The sequence below is a fragment of the Artibeus jamaicensis genome, unplaced genomic scaffold (genome assembly GCF_021234435.1).
Source record: "Artibeus jamaicensis isolate MK-2021 breed Jamaican fruit bat unplaced genomic scaffold, CSHL_Jam_final scaffold_1283, whole genome shotgun sequence".
Classification (NCBI taxonomy): domain Eukaryota; kingdom Metazoa; phylum Chordata; class Mammalia; order Chiroptera; family Phyllostomidae; genus Artibeus; species Artibeus jamaicensis.
In genome coordinates, this window is record NW_026522028.1 from 16,203,438 (window position 1) to 16,222,248 (window position 18,811).

General features: G+C 39.6%; 1 protein-coding gene across 6 annotated transcripts in view; it reads right to left on the minus strand.

The window, feature by feature from the left end:
- CDKL5 (cyclin dependent kinase like 5) overlaps positions 1–18,811 on the minus strand; it is a 191,344-nt gene that overhangs the window by 30,456 nt on the left and 142,077 nt on the right. For 3 of the 6 annotated variants that reach the window (XM_053655834.1, XM_053655833.1, XM_053655832.1), the window contains exons 16-18: positions 15,621–15,720; positions 10,491–10,610; positions 7,356–7,572 (exon numbers count right to left, since the gene is read on the minus strand). In XM_053655834.1, coding sequence (XP_053511809.1) covers positions 7,356–7,572; positions 10,491–10,610; positions 15,621–15,720 — 437 coding nt within the window. Of the gene's footprint in view, positions 1–7,156; positions 7,573–10,490; positions 10,611–10,789; positions 11,940–15,620; positions 15,721–18,811 lie in introns of those variants that run through there. The other 3 variants (XM_053655831.1, XM_037157496.2, XM_053655835.1) reach the window with 2 other exon arrangements.

Genomic DNA, 18,811 nt, shown 5'->3' on the forward strand with positions numbered 1-18,811 from the left:
GCTGCCTTTGCACTACAATGGCAAAGTTGATTAGTCAGAAACCCTATGGCTCCCAGAGCCTCAAATATTTACTATTTGGCCCTTGATGGAAAAGTTTGCCAAAGCCCTGCTCTACAACACAAAAAAAATCCCTATTAAGCTGTCCATCTTGGTTTTCTCCACGGTGCTAAGCAGGAAGCTAGCATCTCTTCCCATCCTCCCCGACCCAACCAAGTGAACATGCAAAGGAGACAACACTCATGTGTAAAAGAAACCAGTTTTCAAAATGCCAGAAGGGGAAAAAAGCTTTATAAATACAAAAAAATTATCAACATCATTAAACAACAGGATTTGTCCTGCTTTACATTAATTTCAGTCCCTTAAACTGATTCCAACTTCAAAGGCCCATTATCCCTCATTTGAAATCCAACAAGTTTTTTACAAAGAAGGAACAAACTGCAGAGCTGCTTTCTATTCAAACTGGAGGGACAATGGTGCTCAAGACTGGGATGGCCTGGCAATCACATCAGTCAGTGCAAAATCTGCATTTTATTAAAGACATTTGGGAAGATCCATTCAAAAATACATTGTGCTCAGTAAAAATTAACCATTTCATGCTGATAATTAAGGTTACCACGGAATAGATATTTGTATAATATTTACAGCAACGATAGAAATTTTACAGAAGTTTAGAATGGAATACATGCCAGAAAAAACTTGATAAGATGTACCAACACATGATACAAAGAGTTATATAAACACTTTACAAATGGTTCATAATTAGCTTGTGAGGAATTTAAATACCCAACACTCTAAATTCAGTTTGGATTCAAAAATTAAAAAGGTTAACACCACAGCACACCCTTGCCACAGTAAAAAGTATGGAATTACACTTTGCATTATGGATTTATAAAGTCTGTGCAATTAAGAATTTCCACTGATTCTTCAACTACCACAAATTTGGATGTTATAGCATTCTGGCTTATCCCTATTTTTGTTTTCATGCATGAGCGGGGCTCTCAAAGTCACCCTGCCCTATGTCTTCCCAGATACCATCTTCAAACTTCCTAGACATTGAAGAAGCTCGGAATAGTCTTCTAACTATATACAGAATAACTACCTGAATTCAAAATGGCACAAAAGCAATTCTTGGAGATAGGAATTAGGGGCCACTATTTTGTACGGTTTAATTGTTTCTGTTAATCAATCCAAGTTTACAGTGACAACTGACTTCTTGCAATCACAGCATTACCCCTCCAGCATGACTCCATCAGTGACCAAGGAGGAAACAAGGAGAGGGAGATAGACTTGAGAGGACTACATATAATCAACCGTGTATCTCTAGTGAAAATGAATTTTGTACAAACTTTGCTTTCCACTTTGGAAAACCTAAGCCGTTGTGGAGAACTTTGAAGTTCTCCAGAAGGAACAGCATCTTTTTTTTTTCTTGACCCTCTGAATGCTTTGTAACTGGAGCTTTTGACAACTCTGGCGATAAACACTTTAATCCCTTAAAAGGGACAAAAGTCAAGGCATCTACCTTTTCTATTCTTGGGTTTCGTCTGATTAACCCTGAAGAGGAACACTAGGACAAGCTTGTCTATGCCTGAAATGAATCACATCAGGCTTTTGGGAAAGTACAATCCCAAACCAAAAGAGGTCCTGAGGAATTCTTAGCAGTCTGTCAAAACGGAGGGGATGGAGGAACAGATAAGGCCTCTTTCTCCCTGATACTCTGTGCTGGAAGAGTAGCAAACAAGGCAACTACTAACCTGCATACAACACGGAGACCGATTTTTTTCAGATTCCAAAGGAGGATCAAAATACGACCCAAGGATCAAATGGGATTCAGAGAGCTTAACCTTGTAAGTAATGAAGGGCCTTAGAAATGAAACTGGTTTCACTGATGCAGCTCTCTGGCCCTAGAAATCCAACGTGCAACTATTACAATTTTTTTTCCCGGCAAAACAAAAAGACAAACCTCCCTCAAGTTTGGGAGTGAACAGTTAATGAATGAAAATACAAGGCAGGTTGTGATCATATTTAATAGCCTATAGGAAATACACAGAAAGGTAGGTCAGTGCCCGGAGTGGAAAAAGATAGAGTCAGGACCAGGCAGAGTCAGGACCAGGCCTAACACTAAGGAATTAACAAAGCACTATGGGAAATGAATATTCATGTAGTAATTGACTTGGCACAAAAGTTTATGATCTTTTATAGTACATTCAATTAAAAGAAGAAGAAATAGAATAGATTAGGGCAGCAGGCCCAGAGTTTCCTAGCCACCTTGTTTTCACCACATTGTGTGTATACAGACAGACGAGGGACTTGTCCCGTCACAGCTTCATTTTCTTGTATTTACTCATGGTTTCTGAGACAGAATTTTTTACCCAGCTGAATCAGACCGCAAGATATTCTATATCTCAGCTGGTCAAGATGCAAAAGGAAGAAATCAGAACCACTTACAAGTTTTTGTTTTGTAAGTTGGCCCTTTAAGTCTCTGAGAGCATCTTCTTTTGAGATTCTGGCCCTGGGGATTAGCGACAGGACACATAACATTTGTACTGTCTTCTCTGCTGCCCCCTTTAAAGAAACCATTTGGTTTTAACTGTAAATATGTTTTCTCTGCCTACACACTTGATTAGTGATGAACTGAAGAAGGTAAGGAAATATTTCAGTATTTTCTGACTTGGTTCAGTGTATCATATACCACATTCCCAGTTCACAAAAGTATGAGTCTGTGGATCTTAGTACTCACATGGAGCTCAACATCCCACTATAATGCAGGAAGTAACGAACTTCTAGATATCAAAGCAGTGCTCTCCAGAAAAAATGTTCTGATCAGGAGAGAATATGCAGGTTTCTGAGTCCCAGATGAGCTCTAGGAATATGCTGCAATGAGCAATTGCCCTTTGCCAAAAGTTGGGTCACCACCAGGACCTAGGTGAACACAAATAAACAGTGCTTTCTACGCACTTGAAAAGTAATCCTCTGGCCTTTAAAAAAAAAAAAGCTGTACACTTATGAGTCATTCTCAATAGCTAGAAGAAAATAAATGGCTTTTTTCCTTATTTACTCTAAAAACTAGTTTAAGAAGTGAGGATACTATGAGGTTAACTAAGAGGAGGTGGGACGGGGAAATGGGCTAGCATTTCCTAGAGAAGTCCACTAATTTTCAGATTAGGAACATGCTAAACTGGCTAACTCTACAACCACAACATACTTTATAATACATGACATGACTAGAAACTAACCAGCATAGCTCTGAGCTTAGAATGAAAGTACAACTGCCTATGGTGAGACTGAAAGCAGGTCTGAAAACAGATTTGACCAAAGTGTACAGCACAAATATTCCTATAACAGCCACATCACAACCACCAATACAGAGATTTTTGCTTCTAATCAGTCTGTCATGTGCCAATATTTGTAAAGAGCTATTAAATGACTTAAATGAAAAACAAAGACATTTTCTTTTGGGAGACACAGCTAAAAGCCATGAATGCCTTTTGAGCAGTTGGTAAAAATCATGCCAATCTGCCAGGCTGCTGCTCACTTCTAAATATAAGCATCATGGCTCTATGAAAGATTTTCTAAGGATGCTGACCTAGAATTTAAGCTCTCAAAGACTTATAAAGTAACTCTGGTCTCCTCCTAAAGGATGCGCCTTTTAGCAGGCCCAAGACAATAGAAACAAACAATAGGATTCCAGGGATTTGAAAATAGTGGTAGAAGATTCTTTAAAGAACGAGATGCTCAAGAATTCATACCTGCAGTTCCCTAGCCTGGAGAGACAAGGACAAAGCCGAGCTCTGCAGACTGATGGAACACAGTAGAGCAGGCTTCTCAACCACAACACTACTGGTCTTTGGGGCTGGATCACTTTGGTTTGTGGAGGATCCTGTTCATGTAGGATGTGTAGCAGCACCCATGGCCTCTACTAACTACATGCCAGTAGCACCCCACCACACCCAGTTGTAACAACCTAACATGTCTCCTGACACAGCCAAATGTTGCTGGAGGCAGAATCAGCCCTGGTTGAGAACCACTGCTGCAGAGACAGCTCACTCGAGCCCCTCAGTACGGAGTACTTTTGGTCTGGAGCTCTGGAGAAAGGCTAAACCTCAGATGTCGACCAAGCAAGATTCAGTGAAAGTTCATTTAGAACTACTGAAGAGAAAAAATGAGGATGATGGTAAAGCAAAAGTAGAAAAACAGCGAAGCAGAGTTTCTTTCCAAAAGGACATCAGTGATACTTTCATAAAACAAAGTAATTCATAAGCCATTATTCAACCTTTTTATTCTTTAGGAAGTTATGGCAGATAACAGAACACAGATGTCATAAGAATTTCCCTTCCTAAAGAAAATGCAAGCTTTTGTGACTTTAAATCAAATCCTTATCATGGGTGGCAATCTCTGCAGATAGATAGTTCATCGACAGAGGAAAATAACAGTTAAAAGCTAAGAGAGGGCCCATTAGACTTGAGGGGAAACTTGACCATTCCCATTCCCCCGTGCAAGAAGGAAAAGCATTTTACCTGTTAGAAATGCGGATTGAAGTTCACTTTACAGCTCACTAAGGTCAATGAAAAGTCAGAATGGACAAAAGCTGGGGAGAGGATAAAAGAGCTACCTCAAAAACACGAGTTGAAAACACCGTAGATATTTTCTGGCTCAAATCTGGGAATGTACGAAAAGTATGTATTGACTCTTCATCAGTTAGGTTTACTTTGCTCTAGGTAGAAGGCAATTATTCTAGCCCTTCTTTGAAGAACCATCAGAAATAGAAATGATCTGCAAACATCTGAGATCCCAGTGTTAACAAGGATGAAAACATGGGAAACCAGCCGCTAGGTGACAACGAGCCTCAAATGCCACAATGTGGCAATGTGACTGCGCAGTTCCTAAGCGCACAGCACAGTGAGAAGTCTTTCCAGAGGAAAAAAAATGTAGTTTCTGGTTTGCAAGGGGGAAAATACAAGGTACAGATCTAGTATGAAAAAGAAGAGTTATACACCCTTTTATAGTCATTAGTATCCAGGCAAAAACTGCTAAGGGTCCACATCACTTATATAACTGAGCAGCTTGCCTGGGAAAAGCCAGAATTCAGAGCTACTCGAACAGTACTGAACTGGTAAAAGAAACAAGATATAAAAAGAACCAAACAGCATGCAAACTATTGGTCTGAATCAAATTGTTTCAATGATAGTACCCAGTTGAGTTTCCTTTTAGTGCCTATTACACTTATTAAATTAAATAAAAAGCACCTTAAAATGACCTCTATATATAATCAATACACATCATTATAGTAGCTATATAAAAATGCAATATGCACACGATTTAAGCTTCAAAGGAACTAAGACTTTCTCTTTATAATCTTCATAAACATCAGAGCTATGATTCTCAAAATCATGGGGGAGGGGGGAACAGTAACAGCACATTTCAGTTACAGCTGACTTGATTCAGGGGCTGACACTCTCAGAATCCTGGGACAAGTAATAAATACTGAGACATTATGTCTTTGAGGAATGACATTTTGAGGGGACCTTTAAAAAATTATTGCTAGGAGACTACTTCCAAAAATCTAATCTACTTCTAAGCTCTTGATGGATGATGGTGTTGAGTGGTCTCTGTCAAGGATGGCCCAGGGGCACAGGGCTATAACCTTTGTTGGCCAAAGGCCTTGATGACACTTGGAAGGAACTTGGGATTTGAAGGAGATCAAATGAGAGAAAGATAAGTCCTGTTCTGACCGTGTGTTGTGTGTGTGTATGTGTGTGTAACCTTGTCATATGTGTAAAGTCCCAAGAAGACAATGTGGATATAGCAATTTTATCTACATCTAGAATTGCTTCAGGAGCCTTTTAAATATCTTGGAAAAAGCAATAACGAAGGAAGTACTGAGAAACAGAAACACCACACAAGTATCTCATGCCCCCACCCCCACCCCAACCAAGAGTCTCTGGTACATCGCACAGGATTCAGGAGCACAGAGCTGGTCTGCCGGATCTGCAGACAGGGGCCTCTTACGACCTCGCAACTAGGAATGTTCACTGGCAAATCTTTGGTCAACGCTCTACACTAATGCTAAGTAGAAGAGCACATTCTCTCTACAAAGACCCATAAGTAAGCCTGGATCTGTTCTCCCTTAGGTGCAAGGAATGTCCCTGGACACGAAGAGGAGCCAACTGTGTGAGGACAGAGACGAGGCCTGCCAGAGTTCTCACTGGCCTAACCCACTTTCTTCCTCTGTGGGTTCGGAAGGAGATGCTACATCCCATCTGCTACCAAGGAGCATGTCTAGAGGCTACTGCTGCGGCCTAAAAGTTGAGCAAGGTTCCTACTGTTACAGTCACATAGAGCCACAAGTCAACTCCCTTGATTAGAAGTATAATACTCACTTCATATTACAAATGTATAAAAATATGGCAGAGTGTCATAACGATACTTTCTTTAAGTGATTATATTTATAAAACAGACAGATATTTATCATATATATATTTATATATAGAATAAAATACTCCTGATGCAATATATAAATGTTACGGTTTAGTTTTTATAGAAACTACTGTAGCTGTCCCACTGCTTCACAATGTTCCAAACAGCTCAAAATAACTTTACATTTAACATAAAAGGTATGATTATAACAGTACAATATTAATTAATTATAAATAAATGTTACAAATCCTATCAAATATGGAACTTTAGAAAACAATTTAAGACATACAGTTAGTTCATCTGCTAACCCTTCAAAGGGATACTCTTGGATTACAATAAACCCCACATTTAGTCTAGGCAGAAAAAAATCTGTGATGAGGGCATCGGTCAACACGGATTTTTCTTTCCCTTGCAGTGCCAGAACATGTCCTGGCTTTCCCAAGTTCAACAGGGATTGCACTACAGCTGGAATGTAACGGGGAGAAACTGGCAAGAATGTCTTCTTCCTCAACGGTACACTCTATCCATTCTCACACAAGACCCGTGGCACGGGGATCCCTAAGGAACTCCTGCGGCTCTAAGATCCCTGACTAGCATTTGTGGCTGTGAGGAGCCAAATGGCTCCACACATACAATATTGCACACACCTTCATAAAGCTGAAAATACTGGCTTACCGCCCTGGCCCAGCCCATTTCCCACCCCACCCTCTAAGCCCAGCCCCTCCCGCCCTCCCAACTGGCTTGTCCCCTGACCCCAGCCCCAAGCACACATTACAAGGCTGTCTCTTTTAAATCATTCAGATTTGGCATTCGAGACCGATTTGTTCTGTTATAAGGGTGCCCATTTGGCCCACTCTTGGCTCCCAGCTGTTCAGAGTAGGAAGGCCCTTCTGTGGCACCGCGGGTCACAGAGGACACGTGCCAACCAGGGTCCATCTGACCTGGCAGCTGAAGGGCTGGCCTGCCCTTTGGCGTGGGCTCCTGTCGGATGTTACTGGTCCCACCAGAGGCCTGGCTCAGGGAGTGAATTCGAATTTCTGAGAAGGCATTTTTGACTTGTTGAGTTGTTAAGGGCTGGAAGCGGGGATCCGCGGCAGCCGGGTGATTGGAAGCTGAAGAGAGGTGCAACAGCTTGCGTAGTGATTTTAACGGCTGGCTCTGGAAGACAAGATGAGAGTGTGTGTAAGGTAGACTGGAGAGCTGGGAGGAAAGGAGCAGATTGGAGATGACGGCAAGGAACTGGGGAGGGTGGGCCCGGTGGGAAGGGAGGGCCTAGTCCAGCCTTATCTGTTCTTTTGTTTTTTTCCAGACAAGACTGAAGTTATTCTTCTTCTAATGAAAAGGCCTAGAAATCCAGGTAAGAAATCTGGAGCTGGTGTGGTGGCTGGTCAAAGGCTTAGGCCCCTTCTCTTTGGCTGCATCCCACCTTTAGAGGGGAGGAGGAAGCAAGTGATGTGTGACTCTCCCTTTTGAGAAGATTTCCCAATAGCGCCACATAAAGCTGGCACTTTTATTTCAATGGCCGGGGCTCAGCCACATGACCAAATCTAGCTGCAAGAGAAACTGAAAAAATTTTATGTTCCAATTAGGCAGCAACATATTCAGCTAAAATTGATATATCCCTCCCTTTTTTTGTCTTTAGCTTTTTATTTGTTTTTTTACGTTAAAATTTTTTTCCATTGCAGTTTACATTTAATATTATTTTGTATTGGTTTCAGGTATACAGCATAGTGGTTAGACAATCATATATTTACAAAGTGTTTATTCCCCTGTTCTTATCTCCCCAATTTCCCTTTCCCTTGACACTGCAAAACCAAATGTTTCCTTTCTGCCCTTTTACTTTTTTGGTTTTGGGGGTTTAAAAAAAATTTTGAGGGGAGAGGATAAAATTTGGGCATTAAAAATACAAAGCACAGAGAAACAAGCAAAAGCCCTGCAGACTCTAAGGTACAATTCACTCATAGGAGGCCTTGGATTCTTAACATGGGCTACCGGTTGTCCTGCCTGTCTGCTGTGTGGTGGGGGGACTGCACTGTGAGGCAGAAGGCAGAGTCCTGGAAGCCATAGGCCCTGTGGCTCCTCACTGGTGACATAGGGCTCACTCCCCTCTCCTCTATGTTGGTGTGATGAGGGGGTCACCATCAGAAGGGCTTTGTGAAAGCACCCCAAAATTCAAGTCCCTCCTCAGAACACCGTTGGCTGCCAATCTCAAGGCCCACGCTTTTAAGGGCTCAGGAAAGTTTTAATAAAATGCTGATGACATCCAGAAACACTACAAGATTTGATGGAACAGAGCACTGAAATCCAAGGGAAACTGCTTGAGAACTGACTCAAGCAGAAATCACTCCTAGGGAAGCATTTTCCATGGCCATTCCAAAGTCTGTCCAAGAAAGCTCTGTGGTCCCCATGGGAGGTGGCATAGAACACTACACACCCAAATGTAATGTTGTTGCTGTTTTTTTTAATGAAATTGGTATAATAACACAATGAAATTCCTGGTGATTTTCATAGCCCTGACCACATGTAACTATTGGGCAATTATAGTTGACTCTTGAACCACATGGGTTTGAAGTGCATGGATCCACTTATACATGGGTTTCTTAAAACAAATACCTATACTATTTTCCATCTGTGGTTGGGAGTCCGCAGATGCAGACAGCTGACTGTATGCATTGATTTATGCTATCTTCATATAAGGGACTTGAGTATCCATGGACTTTGGTACCCACAGTGGGTCCTGGAACCAATTGCTGGCAGATATCAAGAGACAACTTAAGTTCTGGAGGAGTTCAAAGTTAAAAGCAGATTTTTGACTGTGTAAGAGGTTGCTGTCCCTTAACCCCCATGTTGTTAAAGAGTCAACTATGCAATAATATGTGTTCAGGTAGAGATACAAAGTTACCTGAAAAGAGCTTTTTAGACAAAAGAAGTGGTTATACAAAGAAGGTTCTAAAGCCCCGTACTCTTCTTTTTAAATTTGGGAATAGGACCTCAGGTCCACACTCAGAGCCTTGTGCTCTTCATTTGTACACACATCCAATAACTTGGATATCTGGTTCTCTATACCTCCTCTGCCCCCCAGCCTACATTAATTATGTTAGAAGCAAAAATATAAATGGTTGAGCAAATAAAATACAAATTTAGACAACTCCTTCCAGCAGCTCTAAGTAATAGCTTACAATTAAATAGTAAACAGTAAACCTATAAAAATACAGACTTCCTTCAAATCACAAGTAACCCTACAGACTCAAAAACTCATGAAGGCTGTCAGAAATTATAGGGAGGAATAATGGATTTATAAAATAGTGAATGTGATAAAAAGAAACAAGTTAGATTATGTTACGATGCTCATTATGGGATACTGAAAAGATATAATATTTTAAAATTTCCAATCAAAATCATTGTTTAAAGGCGATAAAACCTCAGTTACCTGAAGAATTTACAGATATAGTTTTTGCATCTTCTATTATGACAGAGAAATGTGATTATACATACTATCTAATATGTACTTCTTAATGCAACAGTTTGCCTATTTTCTATCAAAAATAGAAAATGGATTTCAAAGGTTGAAATATTCTTTCTTTTTTAAAAAAGATTTTTTTCTTTATTTTTAGAGAGAGGGGAAGGGAAGGAGAAAGAGTGGGAGAGAAACATCAATGTATGGTTGCCTCTCATGTGCCCCCTACTGATGTCCTGGCCTGCAACCCATGCATGTGCCCTGACAGCGAATCTAACTAGTAACCTCTTTGTTTGCAGGCTTACACTCAATCCACTGAGCCATGCCAGCCAGAGCTGGGCCATGTCTTATTTATCCCTTAATTTCACACCCCACCCCTACCCCCAACTAGCTGAAGCCTAATGGAAGCTCCCTTTTTTCCCTAGTAGGACAAGGGTCACTGACACAAGATCTCTCTGGACCCCTAAGATGTACCTGGCTACTAGTGAGGGTATATCCTGGGGAGACACTCAGCCTTGCTGTAACACTGAGAGGCCAAGTTTCTCAACCTTGCCTCCTCCCCTTAGAAGAACCGATCACTGCAGCGTAACAGTCTAGGAGTGATGTGGGTGCTACTCACTGGGGTCTGTAGATCAGATATCTTCTCAGGACGCCACTCCTTTGGTCTGCTGCTTGGAGTGCTAGCAGAGTGAATGGCTTTCTGCAACGTCAGAAGATCAGGGCCTTCAGAATTGGGCACCTAGAGCGGAATATAGATAAGGATTTAATCAGCACACCAATAAACCTAATTAAGATATGGAACTATACCCAAGAGGAGAACAAAAGCAAATCAAAACAAACCAACACTCAACCCCCTCCCCCCAAACCCCCCAAACAAAAAAACAGACAAGAAAGAAAAAACCCAATTAAAAAACCCCAAACTCTCCCAGTGTTCACAATGCAAGTGATGCTAGTTAAATTCTACTGCCCTCTTAATAATTTTCCCTGCATTAGGAAAAATTGGCAGATGATCATGCAGCTTTGTTAAAACCTCAACCCTTAAAGCATTCCCATGCTGTTAGTTTTAATCGCTGTAAGAGAGAGCAGTTAAATTGGGCTATACCAGGAATTGCTGTCGTATCCTCATTCCACATTGCAGTTAGGTTATGAACCAGTTCAATAAAACAAAAATTTGTTCCTGCTGGGAAAATGATCCAGACACCGCATTTGCTGGTATTCAAAGAAGTCTAGCAGGTTTTCGAGGGTAGCAAAGTGGAAAAGTATGGTTGAGTCATAATCACAAGACACTGCCCAGTAAAGAATCTGGGTCTAGCATTATGCACAATGAAAATGCTGGAAATTCGTGCCACAAATTCCAGATGAATGCACTTGGTTTGTTCACCGATTTCAATGAACACAGGAGCTTAACGCCAAATGTCAAGCAAAAGCCCTGGCTTTAAACCTAGTAACCAGTAAAAGCTAGAGCCAGGTAAGAAAAAAAGCAAATCACCTACTAATAGAAGCTGTTTTTTCATGGAGCCAGCTAGCTCACTTAATTTGGTCAATGCAACTTGGTTTGAAAGAAACAAACTGCCAACCAAGTGTTAACATACTCTGTGAGCCAAACACAAAGATATTTGTGAATTGCAAGTGTTAACTGAGTTCTTTACAAGAAATAAGGGGTTTTATGAATGCTGTCTGCCGACAACTGGCTAATCAGATAACCCAAACTAGCCTTTCGCTAGTTTGTTTGCTTAATAGCCTTTTATGCTTCAACCTCCTTAACTGATTCAGAAAATCCAGAATGGCAAAGAATTTATATCTCAGTGAATTTATGGAACTGGCTCAGGTACTTAACTAGCACAAAGAGAATATGACCCCATGAAAATAAAAGACATGCTGTTGTCATCAGTAAAACAAGTTTACTGGAGCAGTTTTCAGGGCTACCATACGTAAAAATGGGTACCATGGGTGGAGTGACTACAGGAAGCTTTTTCAAAGAAGAACTATGCTTTAAATGATTCTTTGAATTAAAAAGAGGAAAGAGGGATTTCTTGATGCTTGGATTCTCCCCGTTGGTGGAATCTGTCTGCAATATAAGATACAAATAAACTAATTGCAAAAGAAAAAGGGAAGAAAAGGTGTTCTTGCTGAAACTTCTAGCCCTTGGAAGACCTCAACTTGTAAAATATTAAGTCACTGAAAGAATGTCTGTGCTGTGTGTGCATCTAGAGAGGGTACTGTGTCATTTCTCACTTGGACATGAAGATGCCAACAATGTAATTTAAGACATGCAAAAAACTTCTATACAGAGAGAGAACATGTGGCCATGATCAACACCTATAGAAGGAATGCATACAGACCTGCACACATCATTCATATTAAGCTTGCAAAACATTTAAGGATTTAGTTATTATCAGAAATATAATTATTATAAAGAATTGTGTTTAAAGAGCTATTGATGAACTTCAATCTCTTCCTAACTGCTAGAGAAGACCTCAGTAACTAAATAATCTACCATGCAATCTGCCTATTAGAAAACATACAGGTACTGCAGACCCCTTTGAATGTCGTCAACTTTTGAACCAGAACACATCACTTGGAAAGATCACCGTTGCAGGATTCTACCACCAAAGAAGCCTCGTTTTATTCTGTTAGAAATATTTACCCCATGAAAAATATCTGGTGCAATTCAGAATATGGGCTTTCAAAGTGAGGAAACAAAGTTCAGTCTTTAAACCAAAGCATGATTATAAGTGGAGCTAGACACTAACTCGGGTACAACTACCAAGTTGGCAAAGTCACCATATGCTCTGAGGGCTTATGTAAGTCTCTGGATATGGAACTGAAGCCAGACTTCCCAAGGCGGCTTCCAGATTTGCTTGAGTTTAAGAAGGCACCTTTGCAATACCAAAGTATTTTTTGGCACTTCTTTTCCCTGTTGTGGATATCTCAATTATCAGAGAAGTAGAATGCATGTGAAGGTATTCCCATCACCTTTATTTTAAATTTTATTTATTTTTAGAGTGAGGAAAAGGGAGGGAGAAAGAGAGGGAGAGAAACATCAATGTGTGGTTGCCTCTCATGTGTCCCCTACTGGGGACCTGGTCCGCAACCCAGGCATGTGCCCTGATTTGGAATCAAACTGGTGACCCTTTGGTTCATAGGCTGGTGCTCAATCCACTGAGCCACACCAGCCAGGGCCTCCATCATCTTTCATAGATGCATATACGAGAACATCTGAATAAATTAGCCCACGAAGTTTCCTGTTCCTATGATGAGGCCCCAGGTAAGAGTTTAACTTGTGTCACTAAGGAGGCCACAAGAGAGACTCCAGGAGCAAGTGGCCGGAGGCTCTCCACAGAGGTGGGCAGCAGGGACTGAGGCTGGGCCTGCTAGTCAAGAGAACCCACTTCTAGTTCTCTCAACCGATACTGCAACTTCTGGCAGATCACAACTTGCTTGGGCAGTTCCTATATCAGCGAAATTAAAAGGGTTAAACTAGATTTAGGACCCATCCAGGCTTTAAAATATCTTGTTTTTCTATGTGAATTGGGAATTAGATTTCCCCTTTTTTGAACCTTATGCAAATGCCACAAAGCTCCAAATCTTTCAAAGCTTGCTTACCCAGTTTCCTTTTGCTGAGTCTAAAAAGTGAAAAAAGCAAACTTGAATTCTAATTTCTACTTATTTGAAGGGGGCAGAGTTAACGAAATGCCAGGCTTAGGAGCCTGAGGTCTGGCAGGATGTACAAAATACTCTTTGGAACTCTTACTCTAGATATCAAAGTCCTTAAAAACACTTTTTAACTAAAAACCCAGAGGCACTAAAAACTTTCGGTTTGGAAGACTTAAGGTATCGGCCTGTATAGAGATATTTTGCAGTTACTTTACATATTAAAAATGAAATGCATGAAAACCTCAAAAAAGTAAGTTCGAGTGGAAAGGATGTTAGAGAGTAATAGTCTTCCCATTTACCCTAACCTATACTATTTCAACATCTAAAACTTGAACCAGGTCCTGAGCAATAGCGTCAGTCAACATGTATATACTCGATTTAGGCCATGGAGAGCCTGGGCCTTTAAGTTTAATGTTGGTCTACCACAGACAGACAGACAGACAGACATCAAAAGTCAAATCTACACACAAAACACCTTCGATCCCTTGGTTTCTGCCACTTTCTTTCACTTAACCACCCCACAAATGACTATAGGCCTGAGGTTAAGAACAACAACATTAAAATAAAAATAAGAGTGGTTAAAAGGCAGTAGTATGAGTTCAATGTTCATGATGGACAAATGTTCCACAGATAGTGATAAAAGTATTATTTTATAGCACTGTAAATATTTTGAGCTTTTCTACTTTAAATCAGGTCTGTTTTGTTCATCCAGTCTGAATAACAAATGTAATAATATTTGGTTGAGTAGTATTTTGATTTGAAATTCTGCTTTAAGTGAGTTTGTTAGAGACAACAGTTTTTAAAAAATAAACACTTCATGTAGCCATTAAAATGAAGATAATAAAATTTGTGTAGTAACATACATGTTGTGTATATTGATAGAAAGCTATACTATTAAAAGCCAGAATTTTAAATTGTACTAGAATGATTATTATCCAAAACAAACTAAAAAAACCCATCTTTTCCCCATAAACTTATTCATAGGCTAAAAAGCTAAGAGAAAATATATCAAAATCCTAATATTAGTTGTGACAGGGTGGTAAGATTAGAAATGATCCATTTTTTCCCTCAAGTTTTCTGTAATGAGCTCATATTTATTTTATAATAAAATATATAAATTCAACAACAAGTAAGTCAAAGAATAATCTAGAAAGGTAATCTGTGAGACAAAAATCCTTACTTTCAGTATTATTCTTTGCTACTATCATCTATGTATCTCATCATTACTTACCATTAATTCATAATCCTAGAATCCCTTTTCCTTTTTAAATAAATGAGAGTTAATCATGTATAAAGTAAAACTAGAAACAAAATCATTTAGAATGGCCAACTCAACATTGTCTAGTCTGGAAGATGTCATAAAGCAAAGGGGGAAGCAGACCTCACATAGGTAAAGAAGTGCCTGCTGGCCTGGAGGCCTGTCTTCCCCATGTTTTGTCAAGTCACTAACCAGCAAAATCCTTGCTTGGGTGGTTCAGTGATGTGATGTGCACAGTTTCATGGAGCCAGCCCTGGGTTGAGGCTGAGGGCTCCCTAAGACTCGTTCCATTTCACAGTTCAATCACAGGATAAACATGTCTTCTTACTAAAGCAAGCCCTGCAATGTCAAATACTATTTCCTCTCTGTGACTTTGCAACCCAGAAGTGCACTTGTCAACATGGTAATTGGATAACCAGCCAGGGGAGAAAAATGAATGATGGTTAATTACATGACTTTTAAGATCAAACAGAAAACAAAACCATTTACTGAGTTTTTGCGTATCTTTAATCCTCAGTAAGAAATAAATCCTGTAGCTGCATCGTTTTTACATGAATACAAATCCACATGGATAAGACATTTAGAAAGGCTTAAAGTGTTCTCTCTCATCTAAATTAAATTTCTTCCATTCCTGGAGATTCTGTTGAATCTGGAAAAAGCTCTGTAACAGGAGGATAGCTGCTCCGAATTTGGGAAAAAAACACGTACAATGTATGCATGTCAGGTCTCACTAAGAAAAGAATTCAGTATGATTGCCACGTACGAAATGTAAAGTGCCCACAGACTAAGGTAGACTAGTATGCCACTGAATATAGGAATTAGCCATCTACTTACTGTTTGAGATTTCTTCTTTTTCTTTTTCATTGACCTGAAAAAGCCTTGTTTCTCTTTTTCCTTGAGTTGTTCCGAATGACTCATGTTTTCAGGACTTTTCCTAAACGGGAAGACATTTTAATCATATTGACTTTCCAATCGTTCTCCTAGCATCATTTGACAAATATAATGAAGATGGAAAGTGCATGACACTGGGTTCAAAGAGCCATGAAGATTGAAGCACACAGGTAAGGAGTGTCCTAAAAGCATAGGAGGAACTGCATCTAATGGACCATGGTTAATGATTAGCCTTTGGCACAGACTCAAACTAGCAATTTGAACATTAATAAAAATTATCTGTGACTCTGCTGCAGGACCATTTGCATGCTGTTGAAAACCTTAGAATTAGGAGTTTGAAAAGTACATGGTCTAAAGGACACTTTCTTCTGCAACCCTTCAAGGAAAAGAGCAGAAACATTTTCATTCATTTTTCTGTTTACCTTCTCAAAAATGGCTTAACAAGTTCATTATTACTGGCCTGCCAAAGTACACAACATTAAAAAACAAGCAAACAAATAAATAAAAAATCAATGCTGCTACAGAAACATTATAAATAGAAGTAAAAATCACACGAAACTAGAAAATTCCTTTATAAAAATCATATCTATTTATAGGGTAAGAAAAAAAACATGGAGAAGAAAAATGCTTAATACAAAGGATTCTTCTGGGAGGAAAGAAAAAAGCCTGTAATTCAAAATACTGACATGAAGCTTCATATCCCTGACACCACCCAGGCATTTTAATACAAATAAGAGATATTAAATGACAGCAAACAAGATACCTTGGCCCCAACAAGTTGGCTACTCGTTTGTTAACAGAGGACCTATATTACTTAATTTACAGTTTTTAAAAAACAAGACAACTGGTACTATTTTTCAAAAAGGCACATTCCATTGGCTCTATTTTAAATTTCAATATCTACATATGACTGTGGAAAACCATTTTCTCAAATTACTGGATTCCTTGTACTAACTATTCCCTAAAATAAAGCGTAGAAACATTAAAGGTGACAGAGTTTTTTCATACTTATGGTTTTAGAACACCTAACAGTGAAGAAGTTACTAGAACATCTAAGAAAAAAACATGAGCAAAGCAGCACCCTTTACTTGATTAAATCTGTGTGAAGTCTATAAACTATTACAGATCTGCATGATAGAAAAAAGCATGGAGCTATTAAAAATAAATCACATTGTTGAAGAATTTTCACTAATATGAAGGAATATCCAAACTATAATAGTAAGTGAAAATAGAATTCAGAACTTTCTATATGATATGAGCCTAACTATATTTTTTAAAAAGGAATATATGTGCACATGTATATTTTTTAAAAGGCAGGAATAAAACAAAATGTTAATAACTATCATCTCTGGGCAAGAGAAATTATTTTGGTGATTTATCATTTCTTCTTTTTAGTTGCAACACCAAAATGTACTGCAGGTATAATAATAAAAACTTTTATAAGCTACACAAAAAATTTATTTGAAAAACCAACAACTCAACATCAAACATGGGGGTGGAGGGGGGGAGAAATAGGAAGTAAACACCATGACTGTTTGAAGGAGCAATGATCAGTTCTTCTAAAGCATTTAGCCTAAAAGGTAATGGAGATCCCAAGGAAGTAAATGCACGTACTGTAGGCCCATGTGTTCCTGAAACTCATCAGGACCTGAAGTTTGATAGAGTCCCAAGTTCTGAAGTGAAAGTTTTATAATACAACACAACCAATAAAATAAAGAGTATTGGAACACTGAATAATCCATTTACAATTTTGAAAGCTGAAAAACTTCAGACATGATGTAATGGGTGAGAATAAAATAACTGAAAAGTTAAGGATACTTTAAGTGCAGTGTTCTAGTCTCGTCCCAATGACAGACTGGGCCTAGACCTCGGGAATTCGGTCTAACCTTCTTCTGACAAGCACTGTTTAGATTAAGGAGATGAAACCCTCTCGCATGAGGCCTAAAGACAGACTGCCCTAAACTCAATTCCGAGCCATAGCATTCAGTCATGTGAGGGTTCTAGAGAACCCAGCAGAACAGTGTAGTTTGCTGAAATCACAAAAGCAGGACTCTTAGCATTGAAAGGAACCTAGGAGAGCATCAAGTCCAACCAGCAATGCTATTTTTAATGTTCTGCAACCTCCAGAGATTAAAGAATTATTTACTCTCGTTATAGCTTATGTCTTCTCATACTGGGCAGTCTGTACAGCAGAGTATTCAGATTAACAGGTAGAACGTCTTTCCAATAAGAATGAAAGTCTAATGAAATCTCAAAGGTCTGTCAAGGGTCAGTAGTAAAAGAGCTTTCTGCTGATCCAGGAAATCTTTAAGGGGCGCATGTGACTGCAACCTCAGGAAGGGAATGGGTGTTACTATAAGAATGTTAATGCTGGCAATAGAGGAAGTGAAGGCTTGAAACACTGGTCCTAGGAGGGGCAGAATGTGAGATGGGAAGAGTCTGTCTAACAAGATGGAAGTGAGAGAATGAGGGTGGAAAAGGGTAATGAAAGAGGAGCAGGACAAAAAGCCCAGTATCTTTTGTTCCTTATGATGACCCCAAACACAGGGCAGACGAATCAAAGACTTTCTGCAGTGTCTTTTCAGAGGCACTGGATAAACTAGGGCCTGGAGTGGAGGGGTAATGATGAGGAAAACATCTTCAAACTGACATGGAGCAGGGGTGCTGGGGCCAAGATCCAGGCAGGGAAAGATCGCAGAGGCCAAAACAGAAAAGAAAATAAATTAGCCCTGACCTAGAGGATGAAAGCTAGGAGTAAAGCTTGAGTGTGCACGAATCACAAAAGACACAGAAGGAAGTCAGAGACATACACAGAGAGAAAGAGCCCAAGTGGGAGAGTAGGAGACAGAGAAAGAAAAAAGAGAGGGAGAAACTACATTGAAACATACACATACAGAGAACTAACAGAGAAACCAAAGGGAGAAAAGCCTAGGGGAGAGACTCAGGGAGAGACAGAGATGGAGAGAAGCTGCCAAGAACACAGGCCCCTGAAAAGTTGTATATTGTACAAAAGAATGAAGAGACTTGAACATTTACAACCAGTACTGCGCCCAGTGGGTAAGAGTATGTCCCATAATATATCTCAAGTTTGAATTCTTGACCCTGTGGTTCCACCTGGTTCAGTTGACAGTTAT